The following is a 26,050-nucleotide window of genomic DNA, read 5'->3' as shown; positions in this document are numbered from 1 at the left end:
AAATAATGTGTCTTTATGTAAAAATTACTCTTTTAATTTAAGTAGGGCATGCTGATATTTCAAGCAATAGAACAAAAAATAATGTGGAATATCTATCTAGCACACAGGCTCAAAGTGGATTACATTCACTTTTTTTAAACAGGTTATCATCACTTTTAAACAAAAGCGATGTTTGACTGAAAACATTTCATTAGTTAATGAAAGTGGCAACACAGAATTATTTATAAAAATTAGTATAAAAAAAACACTAACAAATTTTCTTTTGAAAAGTAGTACATACTAATGTTTTGTGCTCAATTTTGCTTATTAAAAATATTTGTACCCCTAATTCTAACACTTCAACGATCTTAGTGTATAATATGTTTAATTGTGTGCGCAGTCATTTGGAATGGAGATAATCTTCGCGTTGTAAAAATTATTCTTTACTATTTCATTCTCTGTGATTCCAAATAAAATAAAGCCCTTTACCAACGGTCGAAGATTATTTTGCCACAACTTCACTCGCCCGTGAAGTACTGTCGAACAAATACGGCTTCTTCAAAATTTAATTTGCAAATTTTATTTCTTTATGATAACCGCTATAAATTAAATCTAAAATATGTGTGAACTGTTACAGTACAGGTAAAGGAGCATATTGTGCGTGTGTTTTAAGTGAGTTTGTCCATCACAAAATGTTTGTGATAACGTCATCAACGTTTTAGGAAACATACGTATATCAATTTGAATAGGTGCAATCTAATATTAATAATAACGGTGCTGTATACTCAAATTTTCGAGAACATAAAGTGAGTCGTTCTTACTGTGATCAATAAAATAAATTCCCTCATTTATAAATTTTTTTAAGCCAGCGTTTATAAGTAATTCTAAAAGCTATTAATGCATTGCTAAATCACAAAAATAGAGGCATAGGATATTGCGCATTTTAGATAAGATTTATTTGACAAAATTTTGAAATGTCATCAATTTTTTGGGAGGGGGTAAATGGATAAGTTTAATATTGATTACCGATTTATATTGCTTCCGATAAACGTAATACGTTTGTAACATTTTAGATCGTACGGTTTTGCAGTTTCAAAGTTCAATTACAAAATGTTATAAGATTTTGTTTGTGGAGGAGTATGTTATTTTATAAATTTTAAAGATGACGTAATCCTATTGTTGGTGGAGATGATTAGACAAATTTTGGTTAGCGCTGTACCCTCTACATCATAAATTAACTATGTGCTAAGAATATTATGTTAAACGTGATATTTTTAACAAACATACAAAATTTGACAACAATCGGTCTAGTAGTTTCGGACATTTTCTATCTCATAAAACTCTTCATAGAAGACAGACAGGCAGACGGAAACGTGGACCACTCGTACTCAGGTGTCATGAAACGTCGAGAAAAGTTCAAAGTAACAAGTCGATCAATGGAGGCAATTAATGCACTAAATAATACAATGTAAAATATGTTTGTCATTATTGTTTTATTTCAGTATCCGAACGTCTAGCAACAAAAAATTATGGAACAAACTCACGCTATTCGTGCAAGCAGAAGTTTTGCATTTTTTGCAAAACTCTCAAAACTAATTTAGCACGTCATTTTGAAATTTGTCACTCAGAAGAGGCAGAAGTAAGAAAATTCTTAAGTTTCAATAAAGGTTAGTTATCAAGTTAGTTGGAATGTGTAATTAAGTAAGTTTAAATTGCAGGTAGTCCTGAACGTTGCGAAATTATAGCAAATCTACGAAAAAGTGGCAATTATAATTACAACAAGAGCAATAAAGAGAATCCCATTCTTATCAGACGAGTGCAAAAAGGTTCACTAGACTCTTTACCATGCCCTAATTGCAAAGGGTTTTATTCACAGATAACACTATCTCGTCATTATGCCTACTGCTGCAAAGATCTGAAAGATAAAAATGCTAGTAGATCTGTTTTAAGAGCTGCTCGTGCCATGGTTAGTAAAATTCATCCGGCGGCATGTTTGCAACTAAAAGAGAAAATTTTGCCGCCAATGAAACAGAATATAATATTGGATACTGTCAAAAAAGATATGCTGTTAATTTTGATTGGCAATTATTTAGTCCCCAAATATAGAGAACACCAGGAGTATATGATACGGAACAAATTGAGGTTTCTAGCGACATATTTTTTAACTGTGAAAAAAATTGATAATAGCATTGACGAATTTCATAAGTTGTTCTACCCTCAACATTTTGATTTGGCACTTGAAGCAGTAAAACAGATGGGAGAAATTGATAATAATTCATCAGTGTACAGTAAATCAACATCCGCATTGACCATAACACATTATCTAAAAATTTGTTGTAATATTTTGCAAAGTCATTATATTCGAGGAGGAGACGATGGAAACGAAAAAGCTGTTAAAAGATTTTTTAAACTCCTGAAAACAGAAGTTCCTGGTAAAATAAATAAACCAGCCCATAGAGATCTGTGTGAAATGAAAAGAAAAAAAATGATGACGAAAAGAAGTATCATTCCAACGACAAAAAATGTTGAAAATTTTAAAATTTACATTTTAAAAAATGCAGCAAAAACTTACAAGACTCATGACTGAAGAATTTTCTTTTACACACTGGAAGACTTTAGCGGAACTCACACTGATGTGTATCAGTGTTTATAATAGAAAACGAGCTGGTGAAGCCCAAAGAATACTTGTGGAGGATTTTCGAAATATACAGACTTTGCGTGATACAGTACTCCCAGAACTGCTCAACAATTTAGGTGACAATAGAATAAAGAAGTTGATTGCACATACAAATTAATGATCAGAGGAAAACTTCACAGAACGGTGGCAGTTATAATTCCCCATTATATAAAGAAATATTTAACATTTATTAATGACTATAGAAGTCAGGCTGGAGTATCGGACGATAACCCTTATATCTTTGGCTTGCCGGGGAAAATGGTAGGACAGCGATACAGAACTTTAGAAACGTGTCGAATAATTAGAAAGTATACAGCTATGGCAAAATTACAAAATCCATGTTCTATAAGAACAACCCTTCTACGAAAACAGTTTGCAACAAAGACCTCAACAATGAACCTTCAGGATCATCAAAAAGAAACCGTCGTTAATTTTATGGGTCATCAACGAAATATACACGACGAGTATTACAGGCAGCAGATAGTTGTAGGTGATTTAATGATAAAGAAAATCTTAGATCAAGAAAGCCAAATGACCATGGACGAAATTTGTGAAAGAAATGAAGACAAAACTATTGATCCAGGTATTTTTGGAAAAGAAATAGGCATTTTGTTATAACACTTATGTTTTTTTTTTTTTTAGATATAGAACGACCTCTTGTCACAAATTGTTCTGTTAGGACTTGCACTGAAGGTAATCACTTAATACTAAATTCACAAAATATTGCTAAGTTTTTTAATAAAGAACTTAGGAGAGAACTTTTTAATTCCTGAGCATACGCTGGGGTTCATTCTGATGGCTGATTTTATTTTCTCGATGTTTTATTTTTGTTCAAGACGAAAAAGTTTCTGGCTCGTTTCTGGCTGTCTATCAGCGACTTTATTAGGTAAGTGATCTCCAAAACTACCAGAAAGATTGTTGTGTAGATGATATTTTAGCAACCAAACTTTATTCTTTTATTCCCACCAACAATTTGAAGACATTCACATTTTTGGGAAAAAATCACTATTGTGTAACAATATAACTTTAAAGCTGCAATTCCTAATGCTTCTGAAATCTTGCAAAGATTGTAAAATTATCATAGCCAAGATAAGTTGTTAATCAAAATGTATCTGCTTATCCCCTTTCAAAGAATTGATGACGTACTTTCATAATTTTGACAAATAAATCCTATCTCAAACATGCAAAATATTATGAATCTATACTTTCACAGGCTCTTGTAAAAATTATGAATGCCTTGGTAAACTACTTACAAGTGTAGTGATATCTGACAAGAACGCACGTGTTATATGTGCTGTCTGCGATTCGGCCGAAGACGACACTAAGGCCTTAATTACGTGCTCTGTGTGTACCAAAAGCTTCCACCCCCGCTGCGTTAATGTGAATCTACGAGGTTTCCATAAGAAGAAGAACTGGATATGTAACACCGCTGTTTGCCGTGAAACCTCCGAAGATTCCGAGGATATGGAATTCAAAAGTGACATTTTCCTGGACGCAGATGACAAAGTAGTAGATTATAAACTTTTCCATTACATTTTGAAACAGAAAGATGAGTTAATCCTCGAATTAAGAGGTGTTATCAAATTAATGAAGAGTCACATTGACCTACTACACTATAAAAACCCTGAAAACACCGACAAGAAGGTCGGTAAGAAACCTGATAACGATATCGCCAACAGCGCTGAAGGCGAACCATCAAGAGAGACAGCAGCTATGGTCGACACGATTGAACACATAAAAACGAGAAGCGACACTACAATCAAAACAAACTCGAAATTGCCAAAATCGACCTTAAACAACACAAAAAAGGACGCTAAACATCATCAGACCCAAGATACGTGAACGACTTCCCGGAAATGATCTGTGAACTACTTGAAAACAAACACGAAGAAAACCACGCCAGATTCAAAGTAACCATTAATTTTGAAAACCTCGAAAAAATTAACAAACCGGAATATTGGCCAAGCGGAGTTTTAATATCAAGATATTTTCACCCAAGGAAGCCACCGCAGCACCACAAATGACCTCGATAACAAGTGAGAGGAAACGTAGCAAATTGTCCCAGGAACGTTTAACAACTGACAATTGGTTGAATATTTTCTACATTAACATTCAGTCATTGAGATGTTAAATTAACGCAATAGAATTATTTTTTCTAGACAACCCTTTTGACATTATCTGTTTTAGCGAACACTGGCTGAAGATGGAGCAAATGGAGATTCTAACAATACTCAAATATAAGGTCGCTGGTAGTTTTTGCCGTAGCAACGGATATGGAGGATGCGCGATATTGGTAAATACTAGCATAAGATACTCGGTTGTAAATTTAACATCGGTTTGTAAAGAAAGAGTTTTGGAAGCAGCCGGAATATACTTAGTCGGCAAGGGGGTTTATATCATTACCATTTACCGACCGACAAAATGTAATTTTGAAGAATTTTTATACTTATTTAACAACCTTCTTTTAAAGTTGGGCGATAAGGACGCAATAATAATAGGCGATTTTAATATTACGTTTAATTCACCAGATCATAAGGTAATGACTTTCCTAGATCTTATTCACAGTTACCAAATGAGAGTTCTAGTTAAGGAAAACACGAGAAAGCTAAACTGCATTGACAACATTATAACTAATATAAATACACCATACAGAACTAAAATTATTGAGACTAGACTAGTATTTAAAGTCTCTGGACAAAGTAAACTACCTCAAAAAGAAAAATATAGAACACGTACTCAAAAGCTCGCCCAACTTACCTGGGGACGCGTGGAAAATAAGTAATACCAGCAGAAATAGTAATAAAAATAATAATTGTTCTGAGGTACTCAATGCGGAGGATTTTAATAGCCACTTTGTTAATGTTGTTCATGACTTAAAAGTAAAAATGGCGAATGACCCGGAAATTCTAGCGGACCTAGCTGACACACAAACAAATAAACATTGCCCTACAAAGTTCACTTTTAAAGAAATAAGTTTTAATGAACTTAGAGATGCAGTAACTAAAATAAAAAACAAAAATAGTAGGGACTTGGATGAACTTAACATTATCATGGTTAAATATATAATAAACTTAATAATTTCGCCGTTGACAAAACTAATAAATCTGAGTATAAAGCATGCATTTTTTCCACAATGTTTAAAATATTCCAAACTACTCCCAGTTCATAAAAAAAACAGTGGGGACAGCTACAGTAATTACCGCCCAATTTCAATAATCCTAACATTATCAAAAATTTTAGAAAAACTTTTACACAAACAACTAACGGAATTTGCCTATAGCAAGGATTTGTTATGTTCTTCACAATTTGGGTTTAGGGCTAAGAGATCGACAACTTTGGCGATTCAGGAATTGATAACGTATATATCTGAAGGATTTGAAGAAAAAATGTATATTGGGGTCGCGTTTTGGGATTTGTCTAGGGCATTCGATTATGTGGACCATAATTTACTGCTCAGCAAATTAATAGAAATTGGAATTACGGATCAATCTCTCACACTACTAGAAAGTTATCTATTAGATCGTTATCAAGTCACAGTATATAATTCCGCCACATCTACTCCTTGCAAGATCGCGTACGGCGTGCCTCAAGGCTCCATTTTGGGACCCTTACTTTTCCTAATATACGTAAATAATTTACCGGCAGATGTAGATGTTAAAATGATCCTATACGCGGATGATACAACTCTGCTATTAAAAGATGACGAACCAAATAAACTAGTAGACAGGCTTAACTCAGCACAAACAAATGTGGCGGATTGGTTTCTGAAAAACGGTCTCTTCTTAAACAAAGACAAAACGGCCTCAATGATCTTCTCAACAAAAACAATAACTTCAGAGAATCTTGAAAATATAAAATTCCTTGGAGTAATAGTGGATTCAAAGTTATCCTGGGACGCTCACGTTGATGCTGTTTGCCGTAAGCTCAATAAAACAATATATTTACTACGCAAGATCGGCAGACAAGTCCCAATAACTATTACTAAATTAGTTTACTATAGCCTTTTCGAAAGTCACTATGCTTATGCCATCCTAGCATGGGGACACACAGCGCATCTTTGTAGAATATTTAAGTTACAAAGAAAAGCGGTCAGAATAATACTGAACTTGAACTATCAAGCGGATGTGAGACATTTTTTTCCTGAACTAAACATACTCACGGTACCGGCATCATATGTCTACCAGTGTCTAATACATACAAAAAAATGTTTAGACAACTATACAAAAATTAGTGATAGACATCTATATAACACTCGGAGTGGTAATGGTATATACCTCATTATCTCAGAATATATAAAAGCCGCAATTCAATTAATTACTACGGCCCTAAATACTTTAACAGCTTACCTTGCAATATCGCAGCACTTCCGGAGCCACAGTTTAGGAACACTGTGAGACAAAAATTGTTAGAATCTCCACTTTACGACCTAAATATGAGATCTATAAGCCAGGTTTTTAATTAATTCTACTGATGTACAATATACTAAGGTGTAATTGTTTTGTATACGATATATGTGTATTTATGTTCTTTTATTTTGACCTTACTTAATGTCTGTGTACATTTTTAAAGTATAATAAATATTATTTTATTATTATTATTAATATTATTACAAGTATAGACTCAATATTTCGACGTTCGCAAGATTTTAGAGAATTTGGTTACAAACAATTTTGTGTTTTTTTTTTTCTAAAAATTTGGGTTTCTAAGGTTAAAAAACAATGCGGATCCAGAAAGTATACATTTAGGAGTATGTTACTTTATAAAATTTGAATAACACCTACTATACACAGTTTTAAGGGTGACGTCATCACATGGTTGGTGGCGATAATTAGATTGGTTGGCATTCCAGCATGTTTCGGAGATCATCTGTTATAATAAAAGTCGATACAGTCATGAAACGTTGAGAACACATTAAAGTAGCCATTCGTCCCATGACATGAATGATTGCGATGATTGACAAATTTTAAATTATATATTTTTAGTTGGGAATTTAACTCCTCCGCCAAGTACCAGTCAGGAACCAGTTTTTACGACTCCAAAAAGTAAAATAAAAGTTAGAAAATTTAATTATTGTAAGTATTAGTTTCATACTAAATTGAAAAGTCTTTTCTGCAGACACTTAACGAATATTGGCACCAGAAAGCGTTATGTAACAATTTTTATAACATTATAAACTTTATAATTTAACGTTTCATACGAATATATGTATTTAAACCTTTTAAAAACATTATGATGGTTCAGAAAATATTAAACAATTGATTTTACCAGGATTTTAGTTATTCCGTAAAAGGACATTGACAACATATATTCCGTAATAAATCCGATTCACTTGTAGAAATTAACTTTTAAAATTTTAGTTTCTGTATTCCTAACAGATTGCAATAATTATTCACGTAATTTTTTAAGAAAAAAAATTTGTTAAATCATAGTTCCGCTAGTTTAGGCTAATAAGACTAATAAGCTGCCTATATTTTGAATCTTAACATTTTAGCTCCATCATCCGAACCATACAGCGGTGGAAGTAGTGATGAGTGGGACCCCGGAAATGTTTCCCACATTCAAAAAACCCTTGGTCCAAGTAAGTATACAGTAATACTTATATCCTAAAAATCAGAAACTTTAATTTCTAGTGACTACAAAACGCCGTGTGTGGTTGACACCAAAAAAGTCGACAGCAAAAGTTCTGTTTAAAAACTGCATAGAAAAATTAACAGTACCTAGTCTGGCAGAATGTTCAGAAGCTATTGCTCACTCAAAAACTCTGCAAACCCGAACGGCGCAGCAAGTAAGGCAGTGGGTGCAACACTATATTAAAACCAATTACTTGAAATGTAGGTATAATGATTTTATTTATTAAAACATTTCAAATCTGAGGAAAAAATTCTAGGTGATACTGCAAAAATTCGACGTCCCTGGAGTACACCAGAAAAGCAGCTTGTTCGTAAAGCTTTTGGCACCTACATTGCGGAAAAATTGTATCCATCAGGATTTGAAATAAGCGAATTAATTAAAAAACATCCCATCCTCAGAAGGCGCTCCACAGCTTCTATAAAAAGTTTTCTGCAACATGAAAGATCAAAAATGTAATCATTGTGTTTGCTTTTATATGTACCCGTAATAAATAATTATAAATAAAGATAATAACCTAATTCAAATTCTGTTTTATGTTTTATTAGAAATAAAGTGAAAATAATGTCTTTAATTTGAAACTAAATTTTCTTAAAGTGCTATATTAGAATGCTGTACCACGAAGTACATACATAAATGAATTCAATCCCATTTCCCCCTAAGTTAGGCACCCAGTAAAACACGATCGTAGCGAATTTCCGGTGCATACAGTTTGGCTTCACGTAAGAGTGCACATAATACTTGAGGTCAAACTGTTTGTTAGACATACATATATGTATGCACGGTATGTTGTTACCTCCGAAGTATATACTAATAGCAGGGCTATGAAAGTCTCAGCTGACTCCATAAGAAATACATGGGGAGCTTACGGAACGACATAAAGAGGTCACTGGCGTCACTAAAGGTGCTCCGACCTTGAAGAACATAGTTTCTTTTTCATTTTAAGGTTTTCGGTGAACGTTTTGTCTGGTTTTGTCAACAAGAAATGTCATATTATTTACGGAATCATACGGGATGTTGGGTTATGGGGTTAAAAACAAACGTAAAATTTATTGTAACAAAGTAATAGATACTTACGACGTAGTCTTGCGATACATGTAAAAAATACTAGAAAATTCCAGGCTAAAGAGGTCAACAAACTGCAGGTTAAACGAAATAGTTTAATTTTCGATGTGTGCGTGTTTGAGCGGTCCAAGATTTATTTTTAAATTTTAGTGTGTAAAAAATTCTAACTCTAATAAAAACTGAGACGAGGTAATCAAGAGGAAAGTCTTTGCAGGGGTGGTGGAATGGTATTTTTGTATGGTTCGTTTTTTAGCCGCAAACCAGTTAACGAATACAGTGCATAAATTGGGAAAAACTCACAAAATGTATTACCCACTACCGGAGTATAAACTGCAAAATGTGCAGGTGGCATCATTAAATCGCCAAAAATCACATCTTCATTGAAAACTTTAAAATGTCACAATTAAAACAGGATGTACCACTTCGTAAGAATGTGCAAAGTTCTCACAAACTTCGCAGAAGTGGTGATGTAAGAATTTTCGTATTAATGAATATCCACAAACATACCATAAACAGTTGTGTTCTTTCAAGGTGAGTTTCCGGTAACTCACATCACTTAATGATTGTTGAAGAGACCGGAATACAGGGAAGATGTGTTGTGGAAGTTTATTTAAAAGAACACCTTGGCAAATTTTTCATTTCAAATAAAATAGTGTTTCACAGTTGGTTCTTGCACTTGTATCGAAATAATCTGTAGTAAATAGTTTCTGAAACGTTCTTTGGAATTCTATTGGTGTGGGATTTATACAATTCCCAAATTGACGCCTCACAGAGCCAAAGAAATATGTCAAACAATACTGATTTAGTTGCAGCAACCTTTTAGTGAAAATTGTAAACAAATTGTATTCTGTGAAAACTATTAAAAATAATAAGCAAAATGTTTATGTTCCTGAAGTTGTTTTTTATTTTTTTGTGAGTGATTTAAAAATATTAAGAGTGAATTAAAAATTTTGCAATTCACTTGTGGATAACAACTTATTTGTCAAACTTGTTAAGGTTTTAATAAACGCAGTTTAAAACGTCAAAATTGAATAAAAATGTTTTGCTTGAATATATTAATAATTTATAGAAAAGAAAAAAATGACCAATGTCACTAGTACATGCCAACCATTTTTATTTTTGTGTACAATTATTAGTATTATATGAATCACATACGAATGCTACGAAATATTTGAATCTTCGTGTTTCCCGGGAACGGGCTCCCAAGGTCACACCCGTTCCGCAAATATTGCTGAAGTTTCGTTACTGATCTACTGTGCTAATAGTACGTTGTCACCTCATCTACAACGTTCTGACCTCCGGTTTCGGAGGTAGAAACGTTTTGCCTTGTAAATAATTTATTAATCATCCAGCGGGCGCTAGGAGCTTGATTTTCAATTTTCGTCTGGAGGTCATAACGTGCATCCCATAGTCGCAACTTTTTATTTTAGTTTAGCTGTAGACCGTTGGCGCTGGCGTCGCTTACCTTTATACACTGCTAGTATGTTGTTACCTCCGGCATATAAACTGTACGTTCTGACCTCTGAAACTTGGCAACATCGCCGTCATACATATGTCCAACGCATGGTAGAAGGAAACATGGTATCGACTGTTACGTCCAAAGGAATCAAATTAGCGCCAAATTTAAAATACATTAATTTGCAATCACCCCGAAGACTAGACAACGTGTTGGAAAACTGTAGCCTGCAGTTTCTATCTTGTTTGATCTCATCAGTACAGCACATTCCATCAAGTTGTCTAGCATTCATTGTGTTTCGTTTATGTGCTTAAGATTTTAAACTTGCTAATTTCACTCCACTCTTTCTTGTTAATATTTATGCTCCTTGCCTAAGAATGACATTAATTTACAAATTTAAACTTTTTTTCATATCCAAAAATAAAAAAAATATTTTTTACTTCTAAATTACTTACTGATAACAAATCCAAAAATGGATACTAATCCTTATCACGTCAGGTTTTTTCAAAAATACAAAATAATGAACTTTGCTTTTACCTTCACGTTAGGTTAAATTGATTCATGTTAACACTGTGGCATAAAACATGTCTTCGAAATCGTGCAAAGTAAGTGCAAATCAGTTTTGTTACGTTTGTGGTAAAATTATAGTACCTAAAGCGGGAAGACCTGTTCAAATATGCTTAAAAAGAAGGTATCAAGGATTTTGGGACGAAAATGTGTTACTGTTGGTCTATTATAAGGAAAACTGACAGTACTGCCAATAAAAGAAACGCTAGTGTTAATCATTTTTAATTTTCAGTCATAATGTTTATAATATATACTAGGTGTTGCTTTTATTTGATACAACCCCTGTAACTACTTTATTTTTAAAGATAAACCTGTATTTCTTTGAGCAAATTTATATCCTTTTAAAAGATCTTTGTGAGACCAAGCCCACATTTTTATTATCACGTCCCGTAGAGAAATCAAAAGCAACCAATTATTCTAAAATCAATACTTGAAAAATTTTAAATAAAATATTGATGACAATCTAGTAGCTTGAAAAATTGATACTCATGTTATTTATTGACGTAGATGATCTTGTAAAATGAAACAAATTTGCTAAAAGAACTATATGTTCATATATATTTAAAAACAAAAAAATAACAAGAGTTGTATAAAAGAAGAGAAATACGGGATATGTTTATATAAATATCTCAAAAACCTGACGTGATGGATTTTTTCTGCTTTCAGATTTGATTTTCCTGAACCCAAATCCTTCAGATTCAACTATTTTTGTCTTTGGATATAAAACCTTGTAAACTAGTGTAATTGGAGTTTTCACTCTGTTGAGGCATTGTATCAGTAATAATAAGATTAGCAACCATCTAACCAGCTTTAAATTGAAACATTTATTTGTGATTATACAGTTGTTGCAGTCGTATGTAATATGGGATCGCAGAATTTAGGTTTTTGTGTAACCACTAACCAACATTAGTGCAGAGTGCACATTCTTCTCCAAAATATTGACCAGTACCAATTTACTGTTACTTTATTTGTCGAAATTACTATTGGTTCTGAAAAGAGCCGATTTGATGCCAGTTTATAGTAACCACACAAGATTTTCGATATATGGCCCTCCATTCTGGACACAGTCCGAGCCCTTCTTTTTTCTTATTCTTTTTTTATGTAGGACATTCCAAGCTCGATTTCCTCCTTTAGCCCTGATTATTGTATTTAAAATTTCAGCATCTTCGAATTCTTTCACTTACGTCATTAGGTGTTTATAAAAGTTCTATGTGTTGAACATTCTGTCACTAATGGTGTTTGAATCGTCTCAAAATCGTTTTGAAATTAGAATTCGAGTAGCTATTGTTGCTTACATCGTCTTCAAATTCGAATTTAAGTTGCTACTGTTGCTAAAAGCAACGTTTTGTGATGACGTCATTTTTACAAATACACGTATATCAACTTGGATTGATGCAGTGTAAAATACTAAAAATAACAGTATTGTATTCCCAAAATTTTCTGGGAAAATGGAGTGAGTCGTTCCTGATTTAATCAATAAAATAAATTTGACACATTCATTAATTTTTTGAGTCCCCTGTTTTAGAAAATCTAAAAAATATGAGTCCAATGATCGACCACAAATAAGAACATATTTGCACATTTTGGGTGGAATTTCTTCTACAAAATTTTGAGATGTCGTCATCAGTTTTTTGGGGGACCTAAACAGATATATTTTGATCAACAATTTACCATGCTTCAATAACTTGAAAACGGCTGCAAGATTTCAAAATATTCAGTTTTGCTATTCTTGATTTATTCAATAAAATAAATTGACTGATTCATTAATTTTTTGGAGTCACCCTCTATAAGCAAAGCTAAAAAATATGAATGCAGTGATAAATTACAATTATAGATTGATCATTTTAGATAGGATTTATTCAGCAAAATTTTGAGATGACGTCATAAATTTTTTGGAGTTGATGAACAGTAAGTAAGCCTAAAAAATATGAATGGAATTGTGTGTATCGGTGGGGATTTTAATAAGAAATAGGGACGGTCACGGTTTTCAGATTTTTATTAGATGCTTACGGGTTGAGAGCTCGAGGAAGAAAAAGGAATGGTGTTTAAAAATTGTCGACACGTAGGTTCGGTTTTGGAGAGGTGGAAGAACTTAAAGAAAGCGTTTAGAAAATTCTAGAAACTGAAAGAGAAAGTTGGACAATAGGGCAGGTAGACGAAAGATAGGATAAGAGGAAGGATAGGATTTGTACAGAAATTTATATAAATATCACATGTATTCAGGTATATTACGTGTTTTTGGAGCAACTGTTGTTCCCAAATATAGACTCATCATATTTTGGATTTTTCCGAAAGGATTTATTCGGCAACATTTTGAGCTGACGTCATCAATCTTTTGGAGGGGATAAGTAAATAATTTTGATTAAAAATTTATCATGATTATCATAACTTTATAACGTCTGCAAGATTTCAAAGCATTCCGGTTTGCAGATTCAAAATTAAATTGCAAAATGTTGCTTTATAATTTTGATTCTTTTCCCAAAAATCTGGACGTTTCGATAAAAACTCAACACGGCTTCATAAACTACATGTTATTTTATACAATTTAAAACCCATTTACTATGTACAATTGTGAAATGATATCATCACGTTATTGGTGAGGATGATTAGGCAAATTTCGGTTAGCGTTATACCATCTACATGACGTTCCTAATATAAATACAAAATTTGACAACAATTGTCCCAGTACTTTCGGAGATTATCTGTCTAATAAAAATTTGGAACGGCAGCCAAACGGACAGCCAGACACACGGAAACAGGAGACCTATTTCTTCCTACTGTAGGGGTCATGAAAGCTCGAAAAAACGTAAAAGTAGAGAGTCGGTCGACGGACTCGATTACAATTACAATTACAAAAATTATAAGACGTTTCTGTCAGTAATAGCGTTCGAAACATGTCAAAATCGCCTTAGAATTAGAATTCAGGTTGGTTTACAGCCTGCGAGTGATGAAATGTGAGTTTTTAGCAACAGTAGCATACAGTTTGAAAAGTCTAGTCTTAAATTCCAGGACTTCGAATTACTTTCACTTATAATACAGTCACAAGTATAGTAATCGAGTCTATATAGCAACTTGCTACTTGCATGTTTTCTTGACGTTTCATGACGTCTAGAGTACGAAAAATTTGGTCTCCCGGTTCCGTCTCTCTGACGCCTGACTCTCCAACGTCTGTGTCAATTTTTATTAGACTGATAATCTTCGAAATTACCGCACCAATTGTTATCAAATTTTATACTTATGTTAAGAATATCGTGTATATTGCAAAACGCTGACCAAAAGTTGATTAATCATCCCCCCACCAATGGGATGATCCAAAATTTACAATAGTATTTTTTTAATTTTATAAAATACGATATTCCTGCACTTGTGATGTATGAATTCGTACTGCGTTTTCACGCTGAACATCAAGATTTTTGGAAAAAAAAAAATTAAAATTGTATATTTTACAATGTAAGTTTTAACTTGCAACACACAATTGTTATATAATTTTGATTTTTCTTCCATAAATCTGCTCGTTTCGGGTAAAAACTCAACACGGATTCATAAACTGTACGTGTAGGACTATATTATTTTACACAGTTTAAACCTATTTCTCCTCCGTGACGATTTTTGTTAGACAGATAATCGTCTAACAAAAATCGTCACGGACGGCCGACAGACACACACACCGAAACGGGAGATCCATTTTTTCGTACTCTATGGGTTATAAAATGTCGAGAAAACGTATAAGTAGAGACTCAGCCGACGGACCCGTTTACAATACGTCCTTACGTTTGGAAAGTAAAAAGTAAAATTCGCAAAATCAAATAATTTTCAAAAAAGCTGGAGTTGATTGTACTTCAGAGGCGAGGAAAGTTCTGTCGAAATAACCTTCGATCGACTTTTTTATGCATATCTAGGATGATGTCTTGCTATTCCTATAAAAAAAATGGAATCATTTTGCAATTTTTACCAAAAATATCCAAAAAATTCAGCAATATAATTAAACACTTTCTTTGAATGATCGCACGAAATCAAGATATCTAATTTGGTGTGAAATAGCTATATACGTAAAAGAGGATAGCTTGTGTATAAACTTGACAACGCTGTTGGAGGTAACAACAAACTACGAGTACCCACTCATATACGGATATGGAGGTAAGAACGCCTCTTTTGTATATCTTATACAGGGTCATTATAAAATATTGTAGTCGAAGAAGGCCATGATTTTGGTGACATTTTGTGCCGCCTTTTTCAGTTTTGTGGAAAGGATTACACTAATATTGGAATTTTTATTTTTAGCGCCACATTAGTTGACATTAGCACCAGTGTTGCCACTTCTACCGAATTTTCGGTAGATCTACCGATTTTGGGCTCTGTCTACCGAAAAGTCTACGATATTTCAAGAATTTATTTTTAATGTATTTATAAATTTTCAATAATTTTTTTTATATAATTTTATTTCTTAATATTTTTTTCAGTATAGATTTAGTTCTGCGGATTTGTTTAGTTCCCTCTATTACGCACCAGCGTAACCACTATACATTTTTACAGATAGCGCCAAATATCTATTCTTTTTAAGCGCGTTATAATTAAAAGGGGATTTTTTTTTAATTAGTTAGACAAAATTCAGTATATCCCCGAAACAGTTCAGCACCTGAGGCAATAATTAAGGGGAATATTATAGTTTCATTGTGTTTTTATTTTTAACAAAATGTTCCTACTACCTTTAGCATGCTTACTCATAGATATATTTTTTTAAATGATCTATGTTAATATTTGTTTTTTATTTGTTTCTTTTTAATAACAAAATATTTCTACCTTCTTCATATATGATAAAAAAAAAACGTACCTATTATTTATGTGTAATACCTTTTCTATCACAAAAAACCGATCTACCGAAAAAATGCCGAAATTTACCGAAAATTATCCAAGAAATCTACCGATAGTAAGTAAAACGGCGTGGCAACGCTGATTAGCACAGACATTATTAATTCTGTCAGATGTCAATAATTTTTTCGTTTGTACTGGTACGTTTTCCCTCACTTTGTGCGTTAATTGACTTGTCTTGTTTTCATTTTTGCTGTCTTCCCCATTGTTAGAACTTTAATAAGTGTCTCAAAAAACAGTTTTTATCAAAACTACAGATCATTGTGGAATAATCTCAGGTAATGAACAGAGAGGAATAACTATGGTTAGTGTTACAAATGATTTTTTTAGTTCTTTGGCGCAATCATCATGCCTATTACCGTAATGGGGTGTTAAATGAGGATGGGGATGGAGTGTACTCTGTGGAGGCGTCTAAAAACGAGTATCTAGTGAAATGTTCTGTTGTCATTGATGAAGAATCTTTGAAGACGCTATATGGCGAATTATGGCCAGATTTAACGACACTGGTAGCATTTCTAAGTGAAAACCGACGGGGAGACCTCAAGTTAGTGAAGACGTTGTTGAAGATTTAAGGATGAGAATGGAACAAAGTCCGAATAAAGCTTTGTCAAAAATCTTTACTGTCCGGAGTACCATACAGCCCATGTCAGAAAATCGTAAAAGAGAAGTTACATATGCATCCATACAAGATTTTGTTGGTTCAGGAGCTGCAACCAGCTGATTTTCCTTGCCGCGTTGGGTATTGTAGTTGGTTTCAAGCTGATATGGACGATAACGGGATTCTCGATTTGTCGTTCTTTTCTGATGAAGCCTGGTTTCATCTGTTAGGCTATTATGTCAACTGACAGAACTTCAGAATTTGGTGTATAGAAAATACTCACGCTTTTGAAGAAACACCATCACACGCAATGAAGGTTGGTGTGTGGTTAGCTGTTTCCAGACGACGATTCATAGGCCTGATACTTTTTCAAGTAAATGAATGTGATCAATAAACAAAATTAGATGTAGAAAGTGTATGTAGGTACTGCAATAAAGTTTTTTATTTTCAGTAACTTTCATTTTTCTTTCGGTGTTAGTTGCATTTTCTTAATTTAAAACTTACTTCAACTTACTGTTTAGTAATAATTGTAATTTTACTATTAGGAAAGTTAAAAATCTTTATTAAACATTCTGTTGTTTCAAGAGATCTCATAATCATCTACAGAACTCTTAACACTATGCTCCTGAAATTTTATTGGTTTTTTCATCTTTTTTGTTATAGAAATTTTGAAAAATCTTGATATTAGGATGGCCATGTGGGCGTGTTTTGGGTAGAACCTCTTTGACATTCCTGTTATACAGATCTGGCATGTTTCAGATATCTAGAAACTGCAAAGCTGAAGGTAATGTTTGGACATAGCAGTTTTCACCTATTATAGGGATGAAGATCAAGGCTTTCAGTTGTGTTTTTTCAAGAGAAAAGCACCGGTCACAAACCATGTCTGCACCAATATTTTGACGATTCCTTACAATTTACAAACAGAACTTTCGCGGGATCACAACTTTGGCAAAATTATTTACTGCAAAAACTCATTAGGTACTCATAGTGTTCGTTAACTGTTATAAGACTTGCTCTGCCATTGTCCATTACGTGATTTTTCACAATTTTTACCTTCAGGGTACCTATAAAAATGTAATTTTTTAAATAATTACCGTGTTCATTGGTTTCGACAAACTTAACCTCACTTTTTGGATTTCATTATTTGAAAAATTATTGCTTCTTTGCAAAACAGACCAGATGATTTATTCTGTTCAACTCCAATCGACTTTCCAAGGTGTAATTCATGACAAAGCCCTTAAACGTTTTTCATAGGTGAGTTGACTACAGTATTTTATAATGACCCTGTATAAATCAGAAATAAATTTTCCAATTTGTTATTTTTTCTTTCAACTGATTGTTTCCTAGCAGTATAGACATTCAATAAACGCAACACCTTAAGTTTCGAAAACTTAATGCACAAAAAACAAACATAACCTGGAATTTAGTTACTTTTCAAGTTAATCCTTGATTGAAAAATAATCATAGTTACAATGGCACCCGTTACCAAAGCAACGACACCATTATAAAAACAAAAAATCAACACACCTTGTTTGTCAATGTTCCGAAAGTCACATTTCTTCCGTCAATTTTTTTTGTTGCTGTTACTAAGAATCAGATAATGGACCCTGAAGAAAGAAATTTGAGCTTCAACGAAACCACCAAAAAGTGGCATTGGTCTCCACCTAAGACAATAGAATACCACAGGCGTGACCACCGGGAGACGCTAGACCTGCTGAAAAAACTAATTCAGTGCCCGGGTAAGTAGCACATGCGCAGAAATATTTTACAGTTACACACGGGTTTTTCAAGCGTGAAAACGGCACTACCATTTACTAATTTGTATTTGTTCAACTTGAACTACTTGCTTAGACCTCCAAGTGGAACACATTGCTCCCCTACGACCCATGCCCAAACCCTTACCCCTAGCCCTCAACTCCCTAAAAACCGAGTCTGCTGTCGAATCCATGTTCCCGTTCGGCAGCACCCTGGACCCCAAACCCCCCAAATTCGAACTCATGGAAACCTACCTCACCCCCAACAAAAACAACAAAAAGTGGGTAAAAGCCAAACTTATCCACGTCGGCGAAGACGTCGTCCACCTCGCCGACAACCAAACCTTCAACGACATAATAACCACCAAAAAAAACATAGCCTACCCTGAACCGCCCACCCGAGTCCTAGAGGTTGGCAGCCGTGTCGTGGCTTTGAAAAAACAACTATCGACCACCGGCGAACTGTCACGAGGACGACGCAAGCACGAAAAGGGCGTGGTTATGGAATTTCCAACCAACCAGAACCTACAAAGGTCTGTCAAAGTAACGACTCGGCGCGTGTAATGTCGCGATTGGTTGTAGATATTTGGTGGTTTTCGACGACGGCGACTGGGCTTACGTGAAGCCGGATGAAGTGTGGCTTCTGTGTTATCAAAGTCCGAGGGCTTGGGACGACGTACCTGAGGAAAATAAGCACATCGTGAGGTACTTTTTACACGGGTTATATCAAGCAATAACGGACTTCGAAAAGGGTGATTTGGTCGTGTACGAAATGAGACCCAATGGTAAGTTACGTGGTATGACTAACACGTTTTTTTATGACACTTTTCAGAATACCAACATGGCGTCGTTATAAAAGTTGACGTTTCTATCTTGTACGTGTGGTTTTCTAAATATTGTAAGTGTGTGACACTTTATAAAGGTCTTGCAAGTTTTAGAGGTTGTTGACAGTTTGTTCTATTTTTAATAAATAATTTATTTTATTTGTGTTATTACGATTAAAATTAGTACATCGCCAGGAGACACTCTGTTATCACCACAGTAGATCAGTAACGAAACTTCAGCAATATTTGCGGAACGGGTACACAAAAATAAAAATGGGTGGCATGTACTAGTGACATTGGCCACTTTTTTCTTTCTTATAAATTATTAATATATTCAAGCAAAACATTTTTATTCAATTTTGACGTTTTAAACTGCGTTTATTAAATCCTTAACAAGTCTGACAAATAAGTTGTTATCCACAAGTGAATTGCAAAATTTTTATTTCACTCTTAATATTTTTAAATCACTCACAAAAAAATAAAAAACAACCTCAGGAACATGAATATTTTGCTTATTATTTTTAATAGTTTTCACAGAATACAATTTATTTACAATTTTCACTAAAAGGTTGCTGCAACTAAATCAGTATTGTTTGACATATGTATTTGTTTGGCTCTGTGAGACGTCAATTTGGGAATTGTATAAATCCCACACCAATATAATTCCAAAGTGTGTTTCGGAAACTATTTACTACAGATTATTTCGATACGAGTGCAAGAACCAACTGTGAAACACTATTTTATTTGAAATGAAAAATTTGCAAAGGTGTTCTTTTAAACAAACTTCCACAACACATCTCCCCTGTATTCCAGCCTCTTCAACAATCATTAAGTGATGTGAGTTACCGGAAACTCACCTTGAAAGAACACAACTGTTTATGGTATGTTTGTGGATACTCATTAATATGAAAATTCTTACACCACCACTTCTGCGAAGTTTGTTGTGAACTTTGCACATTCTTACGAAGTGGTACATACAGGTATATATGTATATAATCCCGGAACTTTGGCACGGTCGGCACACTATGGCAACACTGTAGTAGATCAAACGCATAAATTAGTCAGTTTCGCACATAAGGAAAATACGGCATAGTTCAGCCCCTCGACGATAGATGGCCAAACAAAATTTAATTATATTTAAAAGGCACTTTGGCATTCTTATACGTAACACAAAAGGATTTGTGTTACGTATAAGAATATTCTAAGTACGTCACCCCTAGAATTACTTTTTTAAAAAATAAAACATTTCGACACAATTGTTTGTATCTGGAAATTCAAAGTGGTTTTAGATGTTCCAATAGCCCAAGTCAAGCGGAAATTGAAACCTTTAACAAATAGAAAATACTAGGGAAGTAAAGGCATTATTTGTTGTCTTTATTTCGCATTTTGCTAACAGTGACCGGGACTAAAGTGTGTGCCAAACTACCTGTTGTATGCGTTCGGTACGCATTTAACAGGGAGTTTCGCATGACATTTATTTTCCCCCAAAATTTTAAATCAAAAAGGAAGTGATTTTTAAGAACAAAACACTCTATGTTACTCATAAGAATATTCTAAGCACGCTGATTATACTGTATTTGCTTAAAAAACTAGGAATTTCTATGGGATAGATTGTATCTGGGTGTGCTAATGGTTTTCGATGTTCCAATAGCCCAATTCAAGCGGGAATTAATATTACCTACAAGATATTCCTAATTTAAATACAAAATTTGACAACAATCGGTGGCTCGTAGATTATCTGTATCATAATTCATAAAAATCCGGGACCGCAGACAGATGTACAGACAGACGGCCAGACAGACAGAAACGGGACACCTTCGTACTGTAGGTGTCACGGAAGGTAGAGAAAACGTAAAAGTAGAGAAAACCGCTTTTTTTAGATTTACAGTTTTGTGGAAAAATACAAATCATGCGAAACTGCCTGTTAAATACGTACCGCATGCATGCAACAGGCATTTTGGCACAAACTTATTTACCTGACAGTGTCAGCAAAATGCGAAAATTATGACAATTAATGACGTTTTTAGTTTCCAAGTATGCCACTCTTGCTGAAATTTTAAATTTTCGCTTGAATTGGTCCATTACACCATTAAAAACCTCTAATTAGTTTGTCCAATAAATACGTAAATCCCTGGCAATTTAAGCAAAATGCTAAAGTAGTGAAACTTAATTTTGTTTTTACTTCCCTAATCACTTCTGTTTGCTAAAGATGTCAATTTCCGCCTGAGTGGGTCTGTTAGGACATCAGCACCCACTTAACATGTCCAGACACAATTCATAAAGTGGAAATATACTTTTTTTTTTAAACACATACTGCAGACTACTTACATTTAACTTGCTCAGAATATTCTTATGCGTAATATGAAGCCTTTTGTTGTTAAAAATCCCTTTTTTTGATGATGAAATATTATAGGAAAAAAAAACATGCGAAACTGCATGTTAAATACGTACCGTATGCATGCAACAGGCAGTTTAGCACCAAAGATACCTGTCAACGTCATCAAAATACGAAAATTATTCCAATTAATTACACCCTAACTTCCCTAGTATCTCCTGTTTGTTTAAGATGTAAATTACAGTTTGTATTAGGCTATTGAAACATTAATAAACCGATTATTACGTTCAAATACATTACTTACTGCAGAAGTTGCTTGTTTTCGAAAAAATTCAGTAAGTACTGCATTATGCGTACTGTACGCAAGCAGCAACAGTTTGACACACACGCTAAAATTTATCAAAATGTCATAGTCAGCAAAATGAGAAAATTATGACAATTAATGACGTTTTTAATTTCTAAGGGTGGGTTTTTCCATCTCTAGTTAACTTACGGTTTAACCTAACTCACAGTTAACTAGGCCTGCAGTGTTTTTCCATTTTCGTTAACTAACAGTTTAAAGTTAACTTCTAATTTCATTTAACCAGAACTCAAAGTATCAGTTAACTAATAGTTTCATATTTTGACGTTTGATTTTATAAAACAGTCATCAGTAAAATGATGGATTTCATCGATATTAACGTTTATAGCGACGATGAGGAGGTGCCTGTACGAAAACAAAGAATTTTAAGGGAACGTATAAACCATTTTGAAAAATGGGATAGAAAAGAATTTGTCGAAGTTTGTATAAATGAATAAAGACCAGCGAACAGTAAGATAAATATATTGCTAGTGACAAGTGTTAGATAAATAAGAATAATAAGAATGGAATAGTATATGACCGTGCGGTCGAGATAGTTGAATGTTAGTTACGAATTGAGAATTGAGAATTGAATGTGTACGAATGAGTTAAGAATTAAGAATGAATGCTACCCTGTGTTTCAAGGTGGGGGTGGCTCTGGCTCCCACCCTTACGGGTGGGGAGGGTTGAAACAGGTCCCCGCCAGAGGCTCTAACAGAATTCTTACAAAGATAAACGTTTGCAACTTTTTTTTTAAATTGGCGTATTTGCATTTTAAAATTTGGACCCCTTTAAATTGCCCCCAACAGTGGAATTGAATTCATCTGCAATGGTACGACAGGAATTTGCCTTCTGCTCCCATGTTACCTGGCCACTTTTTTTGCATTCAATTATATTTCTATTTTTATGAACCAATTGCCTCAAAATCCTTTCCTCTTCTTTCGTAAAGTTAGAACACCGCTTTGTTTTCTCTGTGTTACTCATTTTTGTACAAAATAATCACACCAGAAGAATTTGAATGACATTTATCACAATAAACAACAGATTTGTGAAACGTTGCCATAGATACCAAATATAAATCATAGTTAACTGTTAGTTTTCTAACCAGATTTACAAATTTGTTGGAAAAACGCATTCAAAATTAACTGCTAGTTAACTTGGAGTTAAAGTTAACTAAAAGTTACGAAACCAGAGGTTAACTACATTTTGGAAAAACCCACCCTAAGTATATCACTTTTGCTGAAATTTTAAGTTTTCGCTTGAATTGGACTTTTACACCATTAAAAACCTCTAATTAGTTTGTCCAATAAATACGTAAATCCCTGGCAACTTAAGCAAAATGCGAAAGTAATGAAACTTAATTTTGTTTTTACTTCCCTAATCACTTCTGTTTGCTAAAGATGTCAATTTCCGACTGAGTGGGTTTGTTAGGACATCAGCACCCACTTAACATGTCCAGACACAATTCATAATGTAGAAATATACTATTTTTTTAATAACAAAACATATACAGCATAATACTTACACTTAGCTTGCTCAAAATATTCTTCCGCGTAATATAAAGTCTTTTGTTGTTAAAAATTCCTTTTTTTAACGATGAAATATTTTAGGAAAAAATAAAAATCATGCGAAACTGCCTGTTAAATGCGTACCGTATGCATGCAACAGGCAGTTTGGCACCCAAGATAACTGTCAAGGTCATCAAAATACGAAAATTATTACAATTAATTTTACCCTTACTTCCCTAGTATCTCCTGTTTGTTTAAGATGTAAATTACAGTTTGTATTAGGCTATTGAAACATTAATAAACAGATTATTACGTTCAAATACATTACTTACTGCAGAAGTTGCTTGTTTTCGAAAAAATTAAGTAAGTACTGCAGTATGCGTATGGTACGCAAGCGGCAACAGTTTGACACACACGTTAAAATCTATCAAAATATCATGGTCAGCAAAATGCGAAAATTATGACAATAAATGACGTTTTTAATTTCTAAGTATATCACTTTTGCTGAAATTTTCTGTTTTCGTTTGAATTGGACCCTTACACCATTAAAAACCTCTAATTAGTTTGTCCAATAAATACGTAAATCCCTGGCAACTTAAGCAAAATGCGAAAGTGGTGAAACTTAATTTTGTTTTTACTTCCCAAACCACTTCTGTTTGCTAAAGATGTCAATTTCCGACTGAGTAGGTCTGTTAGGACATCAGCACCCACTTAACATGTCCAGACACAATTCATAATGTAGAAATATTCTTTTTTTTTAATAACAAAACATAGACTGCATAACACTTACACTTAGCTTGCTCAGAATATTCTCACGCGTAATATAAAATCTTTTGTTGTTAAAAATCCCTTTTTTTAAAGATGAATTATTTTAGGAAAATATAAAAATCATGCGAAACTGCCTGTTAAATACGTACCGTATGCATGCAACAGGCAGTTTGGCACCCAAAATACCTGTCAAGGTCATCAAAATACGAAAATAATTACAATTAATTACACCCTTACTTCCCTAGTATCTCCTGTTTGTTTAAGATGTAAACTCCAGTTTTTATTAGGCTTTTGAAACATTAATAAACCGATTATTTCGTTCAGATACATTATTTACTGCAGAAGTTGCTTGTTTTCGAAAAAATTAAGTAAGTACTGCATATTGCGTACTGCACGCAAGCAGCAATATTCTAACCATTTTTGACACACACGTTAAAATCTATCAAAATATCATAGTCAGCAAAATGCGAAAATTATGACAATTAATGACGTTTTTAGATTCCAAGTATGTCACTCTTGCTGAAATTTTAAATTTTCGTTTGAATTGGACAATTACACCATTAAAAACCTCTAATTAATTTGTCCTATAAATACGTAAATCCCTAGCAACTTAAGCAAAATGCTGAAGTAGTGAAACTTAATTTTGTTTTTACTTCCCTAATCACTTCTGTTTGCTAAAGATGTCAATTTCCGACTGAGTAGGTCTGTTAGGACATCAGCACCCACTTAACATATCCAGACACAATTCATAATGTAGAAATATACTTTATTTTTAATAACAAAACATATACTGCATATTACTTACACTTAGCTTGCTCAGAATATTCTTACGCGTAATATAAACTCTTTTGTTGTTAAAAATCCCTTTTTTTAGAGATGAAATATTTTAGGAAAAAATGAAAATCATGCGAAACTGCCTGTTAAATGCGTACCGTATGCATGCAACAGGCAGTTTGGCACCAAAGATACCTGTCAAGGTCATCAAAATACGAAAATTATTACAATTAATTACACCTTTACTTCCCTAGTATCTCCTGTTTGTTTAAGATGTAAATTACAGTTTGTATTAGGCTATTGAAATATTAATAAACCGATTATTACGTTCAAATACATTACTTACTGCAGAAGTTGCTTGTTTTCGAAAAAATTAAGTAAGTACTGCATTATGCGTACGTACGCAAGCAGCAACAGTTTGACACAGACGCTAAAATTTATCAAAATGTCACAGTCAGCAAAATTTTTTTTTATTTTATTTTATTTTATTCAAATGAGAAAATTATGACAATTAATGACGTTTTTAATTTCTAAGTAAATCACTTTTGCTGAAATTTTAAGTTTTCGCTTGAATTGGACTTTTACACCATTAAAAACCTCTAATTAGTTTGTCCAATAAATCCGTAAATCCCTGGCAACTTAAGCAAATTGAGAAAGTAGTGAAACTCAAGTTTGTTTTTACTTCCCTAACCACTTCTGTTTGCTAAAGATGTCAATTTCCGACTGAGTGGTTCTGTTAGGACATCAGCATCCATTTAAGATGTCCAGACACAATTCATAATGCAGAAATATTCTTTTTTTTTTAATAAAAAAACATATACTGCAAAATACTTACACTTAGTTTGCTCAGAATATTCTTACGCGTAATATAGAGTCTTTTGTTGTTAAAAATCCCTTTTTTTAACGAT

General features: G+C 33.5%; 2 protein-coding genes and 2 long non-coding RNA genes across 4 annotated transcripts; 3 read left to right on the top strand and 1 right to left on the bottom strand.

Annotated features, from left to right (window-relative positions):
- Positions 1-2,444: 2,444 nt before the first annotated feature.
- On the top strand, positions 2,445-8,787 carry LOC135144443 (uncharacterized). Its single transcript, XM_064076488.1, has 5 exons — positions 2,445-3,239; positions 3,299-3,349; positions 8,148-8,234; positions 8,287-8,487; positions 8,544-8,787. Exons 1-5 carry the CDS (start codon positions 2,774-2,776, stop codon positions 8,741-8,743), a joined length of 1,005 nt encoding a protein of 334 aa, XP_063932558.1. The 5' UTR covers positions 2,445-2,773; the 3' UTR covers positions 8,744-8,787.
- Positions 8,788-16,369: 7,582 nt separating this feature from the next.
- On the top strand, positions 16,370-17,293 carry LOC135144445 (uncharacterized). The gene is made up of 2 exons (XR_010283141.1): positions 16,370-16,519; positions 16,572-17,293. It is a non-coding gene; the product is annotated as an uncharacterized LOC135144445 (long non-coding RNA).
- On the bottom strand, positions 16,845-17,568 carry LOC135144444 (uncharacterized). Its single transcript, XR_010283140.1, has 2 exons — positions 17,123-17,568; positions 16,845-17,070 (listed from the first exon to the last, which is right to left on the bottom strand). It is a non-coding gene; the product is annotated as an uncharacterized LOC135144444 (long non-coding RNA).
- An 828-nt stretch (positions 17,569-18,396) lies between these two features.
- LOC135144446 (histone-lysine N-methyltransferase eggless-like) lies at positions 18,397-19,669 on the top strand. Its single transcript, XM_064076489.1, has 4 exons — positions 18,397-18,578; positions 18,691-19,126; positions 19,176-19,378; positions 19,426-19,669. The coding sequence occupies exons 1-4, from the start codon at positions 18,440-18,442 to the stop codon at positions 19,539-19,541; spliced, it is 894 nt and encodes a 297-aa protein (XP_063932559.1). The 5' UTR covers positions 18,397-18,439; the 3' UTR covers positions 19,542-19,669.
- The last annotated feature ends 6,381 nt before the right edge of the window (positions 19,670-26,050 follow it).

The sequence above is a fragment of the Zophobas morio genome, unplaced genomic scaffold (assembly GCF_036711695.1).
Source record: "Zophobas morio isolate AGI-343-1 ecotype UQ-CSIRO unplaced genomic scaffold, CSIRO_AGI_Zmor_V1 ptg000100l, whole genome shotgun sequence".
In the NCBI taxonomy this organism is placed as follows: Eukaryota; Metazoa; Arthropoda; class Insecta; order Coleoptera; family Tenebrionidae; genus Zophobas; species Zophobas morio.
Note: the sequence above shows the minus strand (reverse complement) of the source record. Positions and strands in the feature narration are given on the sequence as shown.

Coding starts and splice junctions, on each gene's coding strand:
- LOC135144446 (XM_064076489.1), top strand. CDS start 18,440: ATGGACCCTGAAGAAAGAAATTTGAGCTTCAACGAAACCACCAAAAAG. Junction 18,579..18,690: donor AAAACTAATTCAGTGCCCGG/GTAAGTAGCACA, acceptor CTACTTGCTTAG/ACCTCCAAGTGGAACACATT. Junction 19,379..19,425: donor GTACGAAATGAGACCCAATG/GTAAGTTACGTG, acceptor GACACTTTTCAG/AATACCAACATGGCGTCGTT.
- LOC135144443 (XM_064076488.1), top strand. CDS start 2,774: ATGATCAGAGGAAAACTTCACAGAACGGTGGCAGTTATAATTCCCCAT. Junction 3,350..8,147: donor TGTTAGGACTTGCACTGAAG/GTAATCACTTAA, acceptor TTAACATTTTAG/CTCCATCATCCGAACCATAC. Junction 8,488..8,543: donor TAAAACCAATTACTTGAAAT/GTAGGTATAATG, acceptor AAAAAATTCTAG/GTGATACTGCAAAAATTCGA.